Source organism: Canis lupus, chromosome 13 (assembly GCF_003254725.2).
Source record: "Canis lupus dingo isolate Sandy chromosome 13, ASM325472v2, whole genome shotgun sequence".
Taxonomy (NCBI): domain Eukaryota; kingdom Metazoa; phylum Chordata; class Mammalia; order Carnivora; family Canidae; genus Canis; species Canis lupus.
Genome location: NC_064255.1, coordinates 29,892,870 through 29,912,066, shown reverse-complemented (window position 1 = coordinate 29,912,066; position 19,197 = coordinate 29,892,870). Strand labels below are relative to the sequence as shown.

The window sequence follows — 19,197 nt, the reverse complement described above, 5'->3', positions numbered from 1 at the left end:
GTGGACACACTAGCAGGCCGGGCACATGGCAGGTTCTCCAAAGCATGACTTGTCCTTTGCATTTCTTTGTGTGTGTGTGTGGGGGGGGGGGGTCCTCCTCCACCCCCACAGGGCTCAGCACAGGGTTCTTGGGGTTGGGCCCTTTGAGCTGAGCTGGGATGGACTGTAACCAGCCAACCTGGCAGGGACCCCGTGGTCACCATCTATCCTGGGGTCTCCAAGTTAAAGCTCCCCAGAAGGAAGCCTCCTTTCCAGCACCTTCTGGGAGCTCCTTAGGGGGAGCTGGGGCAGCCAGGAACCGGCTCTGGGCGGTCAGCGGAGCCCGGCCCTTGCTGTTGCCGCCACCTGCTGGTGGGAAGCCTCCTAGACCTCCGCCCAGAGAAGAAGGCAGTGGGGGCTGGTGCAGGGGGCGCCAGGGATTCCTGGGCTTGACGGGAGACCCTTGAATCCTCGCTGCCTTGGCCTGCGTTGTCGCCACGAGGGATAGGACTGCAGCTTATTTCTGATGGCGAATTCTCTGTGTGTGTGCGCATGCGGGGAAGCAGAGGGGTGCCCTCAGGGGTGGACAAGTGTAGTTGGAGAGATGCGCCTCAACTCTTTCATGCATTCTATGGACAGATGCTTAGTGAACCCCTACCCCGTGCCAGGCTTTGTGAAAGGTTTGGAGGAAGCAAAGGTGCAGGAGATGCAACCAACAGGCCTCGTGAGCATCGTAGTCGTGACTCAGTGTGACCAGGGCTATAAGGATGGTGCCGCACATTCATGCAGCCCCTTCCATTTGTTCACCGGGTCCCTCAACACACCTCTAATCAGCTCTCCCTTTGTGCCAGGTGCTTTACTAGGTGCTGGGCAGGCAGTGGGGGGGGGGGGGGGCGTACAGTGGGGAAATGAAGCCAACCTGTAGGAGCACAAAGGAGGGGTGGCCATGTCTGCTGGGACTGGAGAAGGCTTCTCAGGAGGGTGCTGTGGGAGGAATAGAATAGTGAAGGGCGAGCAGGATTAGGGCAGCGAGGAAGGGCACAAGCGGAGGGACCAGCAGGTGCAAAGTCCATGAGCAGGGCACATGTGCTTGTGTCTGGGGGCAGGGGAGGATCGTGGTGGGCTGGTGCAGGGTGCAGGCCAGAGGTGGGAGGAGCTGGAGGCTGGAATAGGCCGCAATGAGGCCGTTGGCAGATAGGTCAGAGAGGGCCCGGAATGCCCTGAGCCCTGGGTCTCAGGCTTTGGGCTGGGGTCTGCGGTGATCATTCGTTGAAGGATTTTAGCAGAACGATCTCGGGGCAGATTTGTGTTTTAGAAACATCACACCGTGTCAAGTGTAGTCGTCGCCACCTACTGTCCAAGTGACTCTGGAAGTTCACTTTCTGAGCCTTGGTTTTCTCTGTCGTGAAGTGGTGTTCCTGCTGCTACATACCCCACCCGCCAAGGTTCTGGAGCAAGCGCTGAATGAGATCATGGCTACAACTTCTAGCTTGTTCTAGCCAGTTCATTCCGTTGCAGACTGTAGCTCGGGCGTAACCACCAGGCACCAGTCTTGAGCTGGATCTCGGTTACCGTGGCCCATCCTGCATCCTGCCCACTGCCCGTTGGTTCGTATTATGAGCTCCACTTTATAGATGGGCGAAGGGGCTTGTTCATGGTCAACATGTTGTATGTGATAGAATTTGGACACAATCCCAAATCTGTGGGGTTCATGCTTTTCCCACTACTGTACACGAAGGAGAATTTTCTAATGGAGGGGACTCAGTTGTTTGATAGTGAGTGCACCATCAGTGGAGGTAATCAAGGAGTAGCTGGACAATCATCTGGGCTGGGAGCTGTAGAAGGGGTGCCTGGCCTCAAATCCTATCGCATAGCAGGTGTCAAGAAGCATCCGTTAATAGAATGAATGAGGGGCACCTATTCATTCAGTGGTTGAGTATCTGCCTTTGGCTCAGGGCGTGATCCCAGGGTCCTGGGATCGAGTCTGACATCAGGGTCCCCGCAGGGAGCCTGCTTCTCCCTCTGCCTGTGTCTCTGCCTCTCTCTGTGTCTCTCATGAATAAATAAATAAAATCTTAAAAAAAAATAGAATGAATGAAAGAGTCCAGGGATATTTCCCCCATGACACTGATCCCCCTTGAGGGCAGGAGCCACGTGCCGTGCATTTCCCTGTGCACGTGCACACAGACACACACACGCGCGTGCACACATGCCCTTACATCATGGCTGGTATCTACTCAAGGAGCTAATTTCCGAAGCTCCTACGACTGATATTGGAGTGTTCATTGTATATGGAGAGCTTTTTTTTTTTTAATATGGAGAGCTTTTATGCCCCGTCCCATACAGATCCCGAGCAAATCACAAGGCAGGCCTACTAATTTACCCCAGGGAGGAGGAAACAGAGGTTCAGAGCGGTTGAGTGACGGTGGTACATGGCCACACCGCTAGTCCGGGGTGGGGGTGTGTGTGGGTGCACAGCCAGGATGGAACCAAGCTCGGCCTCGCGCACAAGCCTCAGCACCTAACTCTTCTGCCATCTCTGGTCACCCTCCCAGGTGCTCCCATCACACCCAACCGTCTGTGGTCACCCTCCCAGGATGCTCCCATCACACCCGACCAAAGCTAATGTCCAGAGGCCGGGGGGCTCCGAGAGAGGCTGTAGGATCCCTGAGTGACGTGTGTGCCCCCTCAAGATCGCATTTCATGACCAGTGGGGACCGTAGGCACTCAGGTCCCTGCCGAGGCTTAGGCCCAGCAGCCCGGAGCCCCGTTTCGGGGTTCTTCCTCCTCCATAAACTCCGGCCTGAGCTACGGTCCTGGTGTTGAGTGGACGGGAGAGAACAGGAGCCCATGAGTGGGGCGCCTTGTCCTGCGTGGTCCTTGAGTATTCCAGGTGGGGGGCATCTCAGCCCTCCTCTCGGAACAACCTGCGGGGCCAAGAAGAACGGGAAGCCCGCGGTTTCCCTTCTGCGGAGTATGTGTCGGTGGGCCCCGTGCTGGACGTGCTTGGAGCAGCGGGCCCAGAGGACTCGCCGTCCTCCCAGAGCTCACTCTCGCTGTGCCGCCTTCCTGGGCTCCTCATTCCCAGAACTTGGATTTCCCTTCCAGGAGCTTCTACAGCCGATATGGGGCCGGGCAGGCGGATGTGTTCACTAATGCCACGAAATGTGCCAGATATGGTGCATTCAGGTGATGAATCCTCATACCAAGCCTTGGAATAACCACCCCAGGGATCCCTGGGTGGCGCAGCAGTTTAGCGCCTGCCTTTGGCCCAGGGTGCGATCCTGGAGACCCGGGATCGAATCCCACGTCGGGCTCCCGGTGCATGGAGCCTGCTTCTCCCTCTGCCTGTGTCTCTGCCTCTCTCTCTCTCTGTGACTATCATAAATAAATAAAAATTAAATAAAAATTAAGAAAAAAACCACCCCAGCCCCACTTAAGCAGTGGGGAAACTGAGGCTCGGGCAGTCTAGGAAGTGGCCCAGAGGCCTGGGCTGTGATGTGTAGAAGGATCTGACTCCACGCTCTGTGCTGGAAGCCTCTGGTTTCCCTTCGAATCACCAGCAAAGCCACAGTCGCCCTCTTACTCCGCACCAAAGCCATCCCCCAAGGTGCATGGTGCTGATGACGTTTGCACCATGTGGCCACTCCCCGGGCAGGGGACGCTTGATGACATCAGCTTCTGGTAAAACGGCTCGTCTAGGAAACCAAGACGGCAGCTGGGATGTGGGGGTGGTGATGCTGACTTCCTAGGGGGCCCAGTCGGTCTCGGAACCTCCTTTCCAGTGTAACCCCTGCACCTGTGCCCCCAAGGGGCCGAGCCAGCCCACTGTGGGTGTCTCTCGTAGGTTCCTCACCGGGGCACTGGCTCCCTGAGAAGCCAGATAAGGCTGCAACTGTTTGTCTCACGCGCATTTTTTTCTCTTGTAGATACTCTTACACACACACACACACACACACACACACACACGCCTGCAGGAGATGGGCCACCTTGAACGTCCAGGTTAGCATGGCATGTCCACCTGCCCTTTGCCACGACGATGCGTGGGCCACTGACATAAAGATATTGGTTCTCCTTTTCCATCCAGAACATGAGTGGGGCAAGTGCCTCAGCCAGAGAGCAGAGGTAAGAGGCTCCCCAGACCTTCTGTTCACTGGCTTCCTCAGGAACTCACCCGCATCCCAGGGCACGGCACCCTTGCCCTTCCCATGACCAGGGACCGGCCGTCCTCACCATAGCACCATCCTCATCGTTGGGGGTTCGGGGCACAGCAGCAGTGTGTACTCGTGCTGAGCTCGAGTGGATGGTCAGGCCTACTTTGGGAGTGCATCCCTGGCCACTCCCAAACACCATGTGTGGCCCGAGGAAATGTCTGGAGCCTCTGAGTCCCAGCTGCGCACTATGGGCCTTTGTCCTGGGCTCTGCTGCCTGACCGGGCTGCGCCCCCGGCCCCCACCAACACCACCCCATGCCCCAGCCTGTGCTGCTGGGCTGAGTGCAGGAACCAGGGAGCTTGGGCCCCTCGCCCATGTTGGGCCCTTGTCTCTGTGGACAACGAGCGAGCACAGGACTTCTGTGATGCTTCGTTTTTAAGCTAAAACCTTGTCATTCTGTTCTTACGCCCATTCCCAGCCATAGGTGCTTGGGCAAACCCCACAGAGCACAGAGGGTAGTTCAGGCAACTGGCGAAACGGGAAGGTCTGGAGGCAGCCCTGTGTCTGCCCAGAGAGCCCTCTAGGATCGCCGGAACGGGACTTTCCTCCTGGGGCCGAGGCTCTTCCTGGAACCCCTGGATGCTTGGCTGACCCTTGGGACACCCTGAGGCTCGTACCAGGCTCCCACTTTCTCTTCTGGTTTTGGAGCCTCTCCCTGCATTCCCCAGCACAGACCGGAGCTGGGCCCAAGCCCTGTCCCCCGTCCTAGGCAGCTCTGCTGGGGTCCTTCCATCCGCCTTGAGCTATCCGAGCCAGGGTGGCTGTGCCCATTCTACAGATGGGAAACTGATCTTTGCCAATGCACTATCATATGGGGCCCATGTTGGGTTTTCTAACAGCGGAAGCTAAGAGGGGAAAACAAAACAACCATTGTTTTGCTTCCCTAGGTGGGTGCCCAGTGCTCCCTCGGCCACAGCCTGGTCTTGGCTGGTCCCAGCTGCTCAAGCCCTGACACCAGCCTCACCAGCTGCACCCCCGCCCAATGACCTCTGCTGACAACCAGGGCAGCCTCTACAAATAGAACCACTTCCTATGGGGGTTCCCACGTCAGAACCACCTCAAGGCCTTAGTAAACACTAATGTGTGGCCGCTGACCCCAGATAGCCTGACTTCAATGCTTCGGGCAGGGCGTGCAGAGGTCGGGAACAGCTGGCCTACCTGTTCCCAACCCCCCACTTTGAATCCTCGCCTTCGGTTCTTCTAGGAGGGGCTGAGAATCTGTATCGGGGCCTGCACCTCTGGTGAGTCTCTGGAATGGGAAGCCTGTCTTCGAGCGCAAGGCAGGGGAAGGAAAGCTGTGGGGGCTCCAGGCTGACCTCCTCTTCAAACATGTGACTTCCGTGGGTCACCTGCTGACGCCCTGCCCCACCTCCCACAGCACCATCCACGCGGACCCGCAGGACACGCGGCATTCCCTGACTTCACACGGATGCTCTGCTGGGGATCCAGGCTTCGTGCAGCTCATTGAACATGATGGCTTTGCCCTTAGTGTTTTATGAAAGTCACTGGAAGACTTGGAGAAGTAAAAAGGGAGCAGCTCCTCATGACAGGTCCCTAAGGGTCTGCTGTGGTCTGCAAGTGTGTGGCTCCCTCTGCCCCCCAGATTCATGTGTTGAGATGCTAACCTCTAAAGTCATAGGCGGCAGGACTCTGGGAGGAAGGGAGGCCATGAGGTGTAGCCCTGGTGAATAGGGGGGATAGAGCCCTTATGAAAGATACCCAGAGAGTCCCCGCGCCCCTTCCTCCATGTGAGGACACAGGGACAGGACACCAGCCACGAGCCAGGAAGAGGCTCCTCATCAGAACATGACCGCGCGGGCACCATGATCTCCGTCTCCAGAATCTGGGAGAAATACATTCCAGTTGTTCATAAGCACCCCCGGGTCTGTGGTATTTTGTTACAGCTGCCTGAACGGATTAAGACAGCGCCAGACACTTGGACAGGGACGGTGATCGTGGGGTAAAAGAAATGAATCGACCCCTTCAACTGTACCTCCTATGAAGCAAATGAAAATTAGGGGATGGGGGTGGGTGGGTGGGAAACTAAAGCCCCTGTAGGAAATGTTGCAAATGTAGTTTGGGAGATGCTGTTTAAAGATGAGCGGTAACTGGATTTTAGGGTGTCTCGCAGCCCCTCGGAAAACGGACCCGGGGACAGAGGAGTTTAACAATTTGACTTGCATTATTGGTTTTCCCAAGAACACATGGCAGCAGGCAAGGGAACAGAAAGGGGGAAGCTGGCCGTGGCGGGGAGGGGGCACCCAGGGAACTGAGATGTTGTGCTTGATGATGAAGATGGAGCCCACCCGCTTCCCAGCATGTGGGTGCTTCATCGGGGACAGGGGCTCTCGCGTGAGAGGTGCAGCATCAAGACTACGATGCCGGGTGATGAGGATTGTAATGGGGTTGAGCCCAAGCTGCCCAGGACCCCGGGAGAGGAGATGGGAACCTCTTGGGGAGGGGGTTGTTTTAGGAAAAGGCTGTTCCCCCCCCTCCTTGAGGCCCGGTACTGAGCCTGATTCCCCCCGGGGAGGCAAGTGCTCAGTGCCTGGAAGGGATGGTCCTGGAGCCTGGCTCCTCCGCGTTCAGGAGGCCACACCTAGATGCCCCACAAGGGGGCATCCTTGAGACAGAAATGGTCGGCGGGGACCCCGAACTGTTCTGGGGCCTGCAGGAAAGAGCTGCCTTGCCTCTTCACCCCGTTACTGAAATGAGGGCCCTGGGGGGGAGTGGAAGCATGAGCTCTGGCCCCAGAGCTGTGGGGCCCCTGTGGCCCAGCAGACTTCCCCACCACTCTGACCTCCCTCCCTGTCCTAGGGGAGTCACAGTGTAAGTGGGGAGGGGGGACCCCTATTTCCTGAGCTCCTCGTAGGACAGCACCCCTAGGGACCTGTACCTGTGATCCCGGTGGGGGCTGCCCTTCAGGCAGGAAGGTCTGAGCTCCCTTACCCCTAAAGTCAGCAGGCCTGAGTGTGGGGAGGACCCAGCACCGCCCAGACCCTTCCCTGTCTGGCTCTGGCTGTCCCTAGGCTGGACTTCCCAGGGACCAGAGGCCCCGCAGCTGACGCAGCGTTGGCCACGGTGCAGGTCATGGGGTGTGCAAGAGTTTTTGGGATTTTCTGCTAATTGGCTTTATAAGCATGCAGTCTTGTGAGCTTCTGGCAGGGGAGGAGGACTCCACTGTAGAGGACAAGGCTCGAAGGGTCAGGAAGCCAGACTTCTTTCCAAATAAGGAGCCCTTGTGTGTCCGTTCATTTGCTTGTTCGTTCATTCGTTCATTCATTCATTCATTCATTCATTCATTCATTCATTCATCAACTATAGGAAGCATCTCTTCAATTCCAAGTGCAAAGCCTCCGGGAGCACCCAGCCTTCTGAGGGGAAGAGACTAATAGAAGGAGTAACTGCATCCTGAGCAAGGGTTGCAATCTGCTGCCCAGCAACCACAACTGGCCCACTGCGTCTTGTAAAAAATGGATTTCCCATTTTCAAAAAGTTGGAAAAAAAAAAACAACAAAAACAAGGCAGGAGACCCCATAGCCCACAAAGCCTCGCCTATCTGCCATCCGATCTTCTATGGTTTGCTATGGGAGGGTTTGCCGGTCCTGGGACAGAGCGCCAGCCCGGCGTACAACTGCCGACCCCTTCGGCGCCCGCACCAAGCGGCAGGGCTCTGTGCCCACGCTGCACGTGTCAGTAGCTTCAAGACCTGTTCGCTCTTCCCTCGAGACAGGTGTCGTATTCACCGAAGTCCCACTTCTCGCGCCTTTCACCAGCGTCAGCGATCACCCAGCTTCCTTGAGCTTGCTTTATCCATTACTCCCACCTACTCGCATTTTTTCCTTCCCCTGAGGATTTCAGAGCACACCCCAGACACCGCGCGTGATTGCACCCGAAATTCTGGAGCACGTGCAAAAGCAGGAGAAATTCTTAGAACAGGCCACCCCCGTACAACGATTCCCCCCAGTGAGATTAGTTACGACATTGTAATTTCCTCCAGTTAGTGCTTGGTCTTTGGTCCTTATTCGAATTTCACGGATTGTCTCCAAGATTTTTTTTTTTTTAATCAGATGGTTTTCTCTGAATCAAGATCGAGGCAAAGTCTACAAGTGGTTCTGTATTTTGCCATTCGGGCCTCTCTTACTTGTTTTCACTCTACCTAAGTCGTTTCATCCTTGTGACAACCCTAAGAGGCAGGTGGCTTTTACAATCAGCTTCCCCCTATGTGCAGATGGGTAAACTGAGTCGCAGATAATTTGCCCAAGGCTACCAGCATATGGAGGAGGTGGGATTTGAACCCAGTGGCCACTCTGCACAGCATTTCAGCAGAGTCTAAAATAAAGGGCTGTGAGAGCAAGACAAGAAAGCAAGGGCCGGGGCAGAGGAGTGGGGAGAACTTCTTGGAGGAGGCATCATTTGCCTTGTGTCCTGAGGGGTGATGACTGAGGATTGACCAGAAGGCCAGGAAGAGGGGCAGAGGAACTGCATGAGCAAAGGCAGGCAGGTAGCAGTGATGTGGCATGGCACAGGAGTGACCAGTGCTCAGTGTTGGGGCCTAGGGTTCGGGGTATGGAGACGGTAGGCTGGGGCCATGGTCAGGAGACCTAAAGGGCCATACCTGGGACATGTGCGTCCCCCGAATCAGCCAATCCATTGTGCCGGGTAATGATCAAAACCACCCTGTGAGGTCAGCCCTCATGGTCTTGATTTGACAGATGGGGAAACTGAGGCCACCCCAAGGTTAAGAGGCTTAGCAAGAAAATCATGCACTCTGCTCTTCTGCCTCTGGTCTCCTAATCCTCCGAGGACCTCTAAGGGGCCCTTCTCTTGCCCAATTTCCAGTCATCATGTAATTCATCAAAAGGAACTGGGGGCTTTCCATGCACCAGGACTGGAGGTGGCGGTGGCTATGGGGTGACCAGGCTGGAGCTGGCTCTGGAACAACAGCCAATATAGACAAGGGTGGAAAAAATCAACATCTGCTGAGGTTAGGCCTGTTCTTCCACCAGGGACGAGGGAGCAGCTGCCTGTTGGGGCTGAGAGAACCTTCTTCAGCTCCTAGACCCACACCTGGAGGTGGGAAGCCCCGGGTCCCAGGCCCCTGGGGCTGTGACTGTGGCCTTGATGAGCCACTTGCTCGCCCATTGGGCAGGTTGGGATGAGGCAATCCTCTGGCGCCTCCCGGCACTGCTGGCAGGCTGAGCAGCCTCCGATCGTGCAGGACCTCCCTCCACCATCCCTAGCCTGACCTCAGCCCCCTTCCCTTCTCCTGGATCAAGTCTGACTCAGTCTGTGAGGGTGGACGTGGGCCAGGGCCTGGCACACAAGGACACCCCCGGGGACAGGTCCCACCAGCCATGTATGGAGAACAAGGTGGTGATTTTGATGCTCCGATGGCAAGAAGATCATCGGTAAAATCCTGCCTCAGTTTCCTCCTCTGCAGAATGAGGACGATAAGAACCCCTGCTGCAGAGAGCCCTCCTGTTAGACTAAGTGAGGTACGTGTGTCTCCAGATCACAGTGGGGATCCCACAGGGGGTGATGCTTCCAGTTGTTTAAAAGCAGGAGTTTGCAAGGGTCAGGATGAGGCTCCCTGGAGCTCAGGGCCGGGAGCAGCTGTCAAGGAAGTCGACAGGTGTGTGCATGTGCGCATGAGTGTGTGTGTGTGTGCACACTCGTGTATGTTTGTGTCTCTGTGTGTGTATTCCAATGTGTGTGTATTCCTGTGTGTGTGTATGCCAGTGTGTGTGCACATGTATGCCTGTGCCTCACTATGAGTATGCCTATGTGTGTATATATGTGTGTGCACATGTATGCCTGTATCTCTCTGTGTGTATGCCTGTGTGCATGCATGTGTGTCTGTGTCTCTACGTGTGTAAGCCTGGGCATGTGCACGTGTATGCCTGTGTCTGTGTGTGTTTGCCTGTGTGTGCACATATGTATGCCTGTGTGCGTGCATGTGTGTGCACACGTGTATGCCTATGTCTCTCTGTGTGTATATGCCTCGGTGTGTGTGTGTAAGAGGAAGGTTTAAAGGGCAGTGTCCACCGGACAGATAGACAGCTGTAGCCCCCAATCCATGAGGCCCCCGCCCTCCAGCTTTGTTGTTCCAGAACTCTCCGCCGGGCCTCGAAGACAATCCCCTGCTAACACCAGAGCACCTTGATATTTATTTGCTCTCCTGCTTGCGGCTGCCCAGTCTCCTGCACACGCGCTCCGCACCTCCTCTGCCCTCTCTCTCTGGGTCACAGGGGCTCTGTGAGCCGGACTTTCAAAGTCCACTTGACAGACGAAAGGCTGAGGCCCAGTGGGAAGCGGCCGAGCGGGCTCTGTCCCCGGGCCATGCACTGCCACCTGCCCTGCCTCTCCACGCCGTCCAGCATGGGCAGGATGGGTTTCCTGCCTGCATTTCGGATGGAGAAACCGGGGCCCCAAGACTGAATCAGGGCCTGACTAGCACGGGGCCTTCGGACCCCTGGTCTGGGCTGTGGAGGGCAGCCTGTGAGTTCCTGCTCACCGTTCAGCCCTCCTAGCCATCAGGCCCGGTCTCTACCGTCAGATCCCCCGTCCCCTTCCCTGGCACAACGTCTCCACTAGAAAGGTCAGTGTTGTGCCTTCCCTCCCTCCCCATCCCCTCTACACCCAACCTGCCCAGCCCTTCTGGTTTTGTTCATTCACTCACTCATTCATTCGTTCAGCCAACACCTATAATGTGCACCCACAGTGACTGCTGAGCTGCATATGGCAGGTGTCAGGTCCAGAGGGGAGAAAGCACAAGCAAGGCCAAGGGTAGGGCACAGCAGGTGCCAGGGCCTGGGGCTGTGTCCTTGTGGGAGGTAGGAGCGTGAGGCAGGGTGGCTCATCCATGCGGCGAGGCCAGCGGAGAGCTGCGCAGTGACCTGTGTCCTTCTACCTGGGCAAGAACCAGCACCTGTGGGCACCGACTGGCAGCTCCTCCTGGTGGAAGCCAAGGGAAGCTTCCTGGAGGATTCCAGTTACAGCAGCATGGATTCCATGAGCAGAGAAGTGGGGGAGAAGGCTTCGGGCAGAGGGAACAGCAGGAGCATCTGCATCACCGGGAGGACACTTGCATATTTGGGACAACAGCCTTGTATTGGGAAGAAGGTGACCGAAGGCATTTCCAAAGGATGAGGCTGGAAGGCAGGCTTGGCCAGACTCAGAGCGAGGAGCCTGGTGGGACTTGTGGCACGCCCAGCTGCCCCGGGCTCTGTGTTGCCCCAGCTCCTTCTCTGGCACGGTGACATTTAGTCAATCCCTGTGTCACAGGAAACTGAGACTCTAAAGGGCTAAGTGAGGTGCTCAAGATGATCCCCTTCCTAAATTCAAACTCCTTGGTTTCCTCCCAATCATCCTGCCAGCAGAATTCACACTCTTCTCTCCAAGCTCCACACGTGGGCTTGAGCCTCCAGGTTGGAGGGCATCTGGAGGGGATCCAGGGGGAGGTGCTGGATGGAGGGCCCTGCTGAAGGTCCCAGTGCTCCCACCGGCAGCTGGGAGGAGTGGGGAGCCAGAGATAAGGGTGGATGATGGCCCCAGGTTTCTGATAGGGGCAGATGGAGCCATTCTCCCCAAGATGGGGAGACAAGTGGGGACTTAAGTGCTCCAAAGGCACTGTTACCTTCAAGGGTGTCTCCCAAACTTGCAAGACCTCAAGGTTCCTCTGTGCTGGGAAGTGTTAAAACTCTGGAGTCCTGGACCCCTGTCCAGCCCGACGCAGTAGGCCTGGGGGTGCCTGGGATTGCTCTTTGGAGGTAGTACTTGAGAACCCTCAGGACCAGGCCTGACTGGGGAAGCCCTCAGATGGTGGGACGCGGTGGAGATTAAGCTGGTGGAGTGCTTTTTGGCTTTATGAGACCTGCGATACACTCTGAGGGCTGAAAGACGAGACAGGAAGTCATCTTTGAACAACTCGAGGGGAGGATGCATGTCTGGAGGGTCATCCCAGAGCATGGGACACCCATTTCAGTGCCAGGGCCAGTGATGTGTGCCCATCCTAGAGCAACAGCACGGGAATCACAGCCCATGAGCCCTGCTGCTGGTGCCATGTTGGGTCGCCCAGTGAGTGGGTGAATGGACCCTAGGACTCTGGATGCTCCAGTTGGAAGCAAGTTTAGGATTCAAGTCCAACCTCCTCATTTTTAAAACCAGAAAACAAACACTGAGAAGGCAAGCATCCAGGCCAGTCCACCATCTGCCCCAAGGACAGGGTGGCACGTCCTTGCTCTCTCAGAATATTCCTCCAATCTTCACCCCCTGACCCATCCTGCCCCAGGCAGGCTCATAGCGCACACCCCTTCTATCACTTCCAAGACTCAATGCAAGATTCTGGGAAGGACAGGGCTGGACCCCTCCCTTCCTCTTCTTGGGGCCCCAGGCTCTCATTTCCTCTCCTTCCTCCCGCCCACCCCTACCGGGGTTAGCAGATCCACAGTCGGTGTCTCAAGCCTGGACTAGCCTCCAGACTGGGGGCCTTGGAGTGGGTGGGCACAGATGATATCACATCCCCTGGAATGTCCATTATTCATACTTTGAGAGGCATGGTTCCTTCTCATCTGGTTCTGTCTCCCTTTCCCCCTCCGCCTCCCCCTTTCCCAGAGAGGAGGAACAGGATGACAGTTGGTGGATTAGCAGAATGTCAAGGCTGGGCGAGATACAGAAGTGATTTTTGAAATCCAGTGTGTGTTAAGAATCACCAGGGTGCCAGCTGACATGCATGTACCTGGGGGCTCTCCCCAGGAATTCAGGCTCAGAGTCTTGGAATTCATATTTTTTCTCCTGAAGCTCTCTGAGCTTCCTTTTGGATTCCTCAACATGCTCCTCTCTGATAGCGTAAAAATCTACCTCCAACACATGAGCCATTCTTGACAGCGGAACAGAGATGACCATGTATCATCATTTCTCTAGAAATAAGAAGGGCCTGGGTGTGCAGCAAGGCTGTCAGCATCCATGGAACGAGCAAGTGAGTGGGCTATGAAACCGTGGATGGCATCAAGGGACTCAGGGTTGTAAGACCCAACTCTCAACTACAAGCACCCTCATTTATCATTACCACCACCACCATCAGCACCATTAGCACCACCACTGTCATCTTTACCACCATCACCACCACCACCACCACCACTATCATCATAACCACCACCGCCACCACCATCATTATCACCACCTCCATCATCATCCCCTTTATCACAGCACCACTATCATCATCACCACCACCACCATTATCACCACCACCACCATCAGTACCATCATCACTACCACTGTCATCTTTACCACCATCACCACCACCACCACCACCAACACCATCATCACCACTACCACCACCATCACCACTACCACCATCATCATCACCACCACCACCATCAGCACCATCTTCACCACCACTGTTATCTTTACCACCATCATTACCAACATCACCACCACCACCACCACTACCACTAATATAATAACCACCACTGCCACCACCATCATTATCACCACCTCCATCATCATCCCCTTTATCACAGCACCACTGTCATCATCACTACCACCACCATCAGCAACATCATCACCACCACTGTCATATTTACCACCATCACCACCACCACCACCATCATCATCATCACCACCATCATCAGCACCAGCACCACCACCACCACCACCACCACCACCATCATTATCATCAGCTTCATCATCACCTTCACAGCACTACCATCATCTTCACCACAGCCACCATCAGTATTTTTCTCTCCTATGTGATAATCCAACCATGTCCATTGACTCCTTCAAAATGTGCTAAGAAGCTGGCAGGATGTAGAAACCTTGGGAGCTTCAGGAGACCAACTCAGCCCTGAGCCCAGCACAGTCCACCAGTAAGTCTACCACTCCTCTCGCCCACCTGGTGCTGGGTCTGGGGTCTTTATGAACCCCTGCTCATTTGTTCAGACCTGGCACTTGCCTGCAGCCAGTGCTTCCACTCAAGCTGGGGCCCCCAACCCTGCTATTGGAGTGAAGTGAATCACGTCCCCACTTCCCCTTGGCTACGCTGGGGCTTCCCGTGCTTTATCTCTGTTTCATTGCTTAATCTTCTCAATAATCCAAGGAAACAAGTACTAATATTACATCTTTTCACAGATGACAAAACTGGCTCAGTGGACGAGCTGGGATTAGAACCCTTAATATCTGGCCCCCCTCCACCTATTAAAACCCATCTATGGACACTTGGCGTCTTCCCAGGCCAACACGGTCTAGTAATACACTACGTGAACCAGATATAGAATCTTACATTTCCTAGTAGCCAGAAAACTAGTAAGAAACCAGTGAAAGTCAGTTTCGTGTTCTATTCGTTTAACCCAACATATTAAAAATATTCTTATTTCAACATGGAGTCAATAGAAAAATCACAGTGAGCCTGTGGTGCTCCTGTACTCGTACTGAATCTTTGAAATCTGGTGTGTGTTCTACATCTCCCTTGGGATGGAGCCTCATTTCAGGTACCCAGTGGTCTCCTGTGGCAAGTGGCCATGAGGGACAGTGCCAGTATGAGGATGCTGGTGGCTTCATAGGTGTGGCCTCCAAGTGAGCTGCTGTACGTAGAGTGCTTGGGATACAGTGAACACTTCATTTGTGTTTACCTTCATTCTCATCAGCGTTACTGAGTCACCGGGAGCTCCAGGGGTGTTGAGTGAACGTACCATGTGCCAAAGCCTCGCTCTTAGACATTCACAGTATTGTATGGTTTGAGCTTGAAACTTCCTTCCTTGCTCTGCTTCCCCGACTGTGGTTGGCAGGCCTCCCAGCCCCTCCTGGGACTCCAGCCTGGCCCATTGCTGTCTTGCTTCCCTCTCTCCCATGTGGAGCTCACAGTATGTGTAACGGCCCCTCCCTGCTGCCCCGAGAGATGGCCAAGTCTCCTGGGAGGAATCCCAGGCGCAAATCCTTGTACAAAGCCAAAGGCAGCCTCCTGGCATTTGGCTGCTTTGCTGGCCTGGGGCAGTGGCCTCTTCTATAAGCTGGGGGGGGAGGTGAGTCTGCCGTCGGGCCGGAGGTGCGGCCTCACCCACAGTCAGGGTCTGGTTCTCCAAGGAGCCCATCCCAGAGGGCGAAGCTTTGCCAAGCGCCGTGCCAGGTGGAAAGCTCCTGGTGGTGCCACACTCCCGCCAGCATCCCCCGGACAGGCGGCAAGTGGGGCAGGCCGCGGCCCCGAGCCGACCAGCAGAGCGTCTAAGTTGCAGGAAGAGGCTCCAAGCAGGGGCCTGGGGTGGGGTTTGAAATGCTGGCTCAGATCCAAAGCCGTGGACAGGGGTTGTAGAGGAGGCACAGGGTTTATGTTATGTTCTCACATTTTTAAAAGGGCTGCGCCGCATACCGGGCCACACCACCCCGTGGTCGGTCCCAGGAGCGGAGAATGAGCTTGCATCTCATATACCCTACACGTGCATCCGTGTACCATCACACACACCGTGGCGATTTACACACTCAGACGAGCCACGATCTCCGACACACGTGCACACACAAGCCCGTGCATATCCCCGCGTTTATATGGCAGACAGGACGTGGGTCTCACCTACACACTGACGACCACAGACCTAACGTGTGCCCGGGGACTTACTGGCACGTAGTTTGCTTCTCCCAGTCCCAGGCTTCTGAGAGCCTTCAGCAGGGAGCTAGTAGGGCCGAGGTGGTGAGCCTCGATGAACGAGAGAAGACGGCGAGACCCAGAGCCGGTAAGGGACCTGCTGAAGCTGGCCCAGCCCTGGCAGAGCTTGCACCCAGCCTCTCTGTCCTGGAGACCTCCACCCCCGCCACCCGTCTTCCCCATGGGCGGGGGTGGCTGTTGTGTCTCTCTGGCCTCTACGTGCTGTAGGAGCAGAAACCATGGGCCTCTCATTTCTATATGGCTACGTGGGCCAGCTAGGCCGCAGGCTGTGTGGCACAGAGCAGCACCTAGGTTCAAAATTGCCAGCTGTGTGACCTCGGGCAAATGACTGAACCTCTCTGACCTTCAAGTTTCTGCATCGGCAAAGAGGGGTCATCACATCTGCTTCGTAGTATTGCTGTAAGGGCTTTAGGGGGTGCTCGGTATATGCTAGTGAGTATCTGCTGGGTGACCTGAGGAAGGTCTCATATACACAGGCCCTTGGCTCGGGCCATTGGTTGCACCCACTAAACATAGCCCCTTTCTCCTAGCGCAGGGTGGGTATTGTCCATGTAGAAGGAACAGAAGAATAAAGAGATGGAAAAACCAGTCAAATCTGTAAAATCCCCTCACTCCTTGATCACAGATCACATTCCCAAGGAGGCTCCGTGGAGTTTCTGAGCTCGCTGCCCTGTCCTGCTCAATTTCTCTCTTCCTGGTTGGCATCTTGCTCCTTCAATTCCAGAACTTTCAGATGGCATTTCACTATCTGATAGGGCAAGTCTTCCCTCAGAACTCTGCTTCCTCAACATGTTTCCCTCGGCACGTCTCACAAACGGCTCCTTCCATATGAACATCTATAATCATTTTTCCATGAAAATCCCCCGGGGCCCCCGGAGGAGCTTGCATTCCTGTTCTATGTTAGTTAGCAGAGGAAGGCCATGTATGGCGTTTGGCTAGAGAGCAAAGCCCTGGTCGCCATCTGTCTCACAGGCCTCACGGGGGGCATTAGGATGCTCCAAGAGCTCTCATGCTGGGCTTTGTCTGGGAGCCTCTGGATCTGGACACCAATGTGGGCTGGGTCATGTTGGGGGCCCAGAGAAGGTCCCCAAGTGGGGGGCTGCACAGAGGAGAGGTGCCCCACTGCCTCCCAGGAGCCTCCCCTCCATCCTGCTCTTCGTGTCTCTCTGGATTCTGGGCTCCCATGCTGCAGGTTCCCTGGGGATCTGGACCCCTCTCCTCCCCAGCACCCCCCATCCTGGGAGGTAACGGGCTCCAACGTACTTGGACCTGCCTACAGCTTCTTTCCTCCTCTTCGCTCAGACTCCTGCGACCCTGCCCCTCTCACCTCTTCTCCATCCACGCCTTGTCCTCCCAACCCTAGTAACCCCCAATAAAGGCTGCTTTGGCTCTCTGTGGTTTGCTCCAGTCTGTAGGAAACGCTCAGTTGACCCTAAGCTAGGAAAGCTCTGGAAGAAAGAGCAGGATTTGGCGGGCAGGAGAAGATCTCAATTTGAGCCCTGGCCACTTACGAATCGTGAGACCCTGGGCAAGTCCCTTGCTTGCCCTAAGCATCTGTTTCTTTCTTCCATAAAATGAAGTTAGCATCGCTTTTTGCAGCACGGCTTGGCACCAACCATGGGTGGGCCCCATGCAAGCTTTAAAGGATTTCACAAAAAAAATAAATTAATTAAAATAAAGGATTGCACAACCAACCACGCAGATGCACCCCTGCCCTCCTCAAACATACTACGGTGGCGCCTGGAGAAGCATCCATTCCCCCAGCTCCAGAGGCAACTGGGCTGGGTCGGCTCTCAGCCTCAGATCTGGTTAAATCAGAGCCCGGGACTCTGAGCCCATGGGCGAGTAGCTCTACCTTAAGCCTCAGCTTCCTCATCCACAAATGGGGCACGTTGATCACCAAAGAAGCTTCAGGGCTCGTGGGTAATGAAACCCTTCTTGCCACCTTCCCTCTGTCTCTTGGCGTCACCACAGGCAGCAGGCGCTGGCTGGGGCTGTGGGATCTTGGATTCAGGAGCTCTTCCCCGTTGCCCACCTCCTGCCCGTCCTGGGCCTGCGTCTACACCCGCAGACAGCAGGCTGGCTGTGTGCTGCCACGTGTCTTGCTCCCCTGGCTTCTCAGAGAGACCCTCTCCCTTGGCTTTGAAGGAGAGCCCTGGGGCAGGGAGAGGAGAGAGAGCACGCACAGGATCCCCCGAAACAGCCGGCTTCATGTCCGGGGCCCCAATGTGCATGTGCCCTTGCGCTGTAGGTGGCTGTGCCAGCCCGAGGCACCCGAGGTTGGGGTTCAAAAGCGTCCGCAAGCAGTGTTTGCCCAAAAGCAGCACTTTTGTGGAAAGCTGGCCTTCTCGGGTGTCTTCTGACTCCCCTACTTGTAGTATGTCCAGCATCTGGAGCCTTATTTTCCAAACCCAAAACTTGACAAGCCTCCTGCGGACTTCTTCGCTGTTCAGGGAGGAGTGACTGGCCCAAGGTCACACAGCCAGCCCGGGCACAGCTGGGTCTGGGGGCCAGGATCCCGACTCCCCAATCCACCAAGTGCCCCCTTTCTGCTGAGTTTCAGGTGTGAAAGGCGGGCGTGGAGCACCTGTTTGCTTTGTGCAACCCTGCCCACCCCCGCCCACCCTCCGCCACCGCGGGGGCTGCCCCCTTCCCGCTGCACAGCCCCGTCCTCCCCCTGGGCTTGGCCCTGGCCCCTCCGTGGGGGCCAGTCACTTCCAGCTCGCCCCCACGCTCCCAGCCCCCCTGGATCTGCCCACCCACGTAGCAGAACCAGTGGGAGAAGGGATCTGGGTCCCTTCTCTGAGCCCCTCCAGGCGGGACTCACCGTGGCGGCTGCTGCTGTCACTGCTGCCAGCGTCCAAGGCAGGAACCACCTCATGCCTGGAAGTCAGCGGCAACGGCATCGACGGAGCAGCCCAGAGGATCCGGCCGCCTCTCGGGGGAGCTGGGCCGAGAGACTGGCCTGGCCCATCAGGAGCACCAGATATGCCTCTTCCCACAGCCTTGTGGGGGGTTTTATTAAAGCAAGATCTGACGTCAGAGTTAAGGATAAACCCTGCATTTTCCTCTGAAAAAACTTTTCCTGCCTCTCTCTCTCTCTCTCTCTCTCTCTTTTTTTCTCCTTTCTTCCCTCTGTCCCCACCTCCTGCCCAAGCTTGGCCAGCCTCTCTGGCTCTGACAGCTCTTAAAGGGAAAGTCACAGGGCTGTGATTTCACACTGGGGCAGTACATTCTCACGGAAGGGACTGGGGTCATCCCGCCCAGGTATTTCCCAAAGGTGGGGAGAGGTAAACCAGGGGAGGGTGCCAGGTGGAGGGGGGATAGGGTTACCCGGGCGGCCGGGGG

At 55.9% G+C, this 19,197-nt stretch overlaps 1 protein-coding gene across 1 annotated transcript in view; it reads right to left on the bottom strand.

Annotated features, from left to right (window-relative positions):
• Positions 1-18,958, bottom strand: part of CCN4 (cellular communication network factor 4) — a 38,562-nt gene extending 19,604 nt beyond the window's left edge. The window contains 1 exon segment of the mRNA XM_025450545.3: positions 18,677-18,958. Coding sequence (XP_025306330.3) covers positions 18,677-18,730 — 54 coding nt within the window. The 5' untranslated portion in view covers positions 18,731-18,958.
• Between the last annotated feature and the right edge of the window lie 239 nt (positions 18,959-19,197).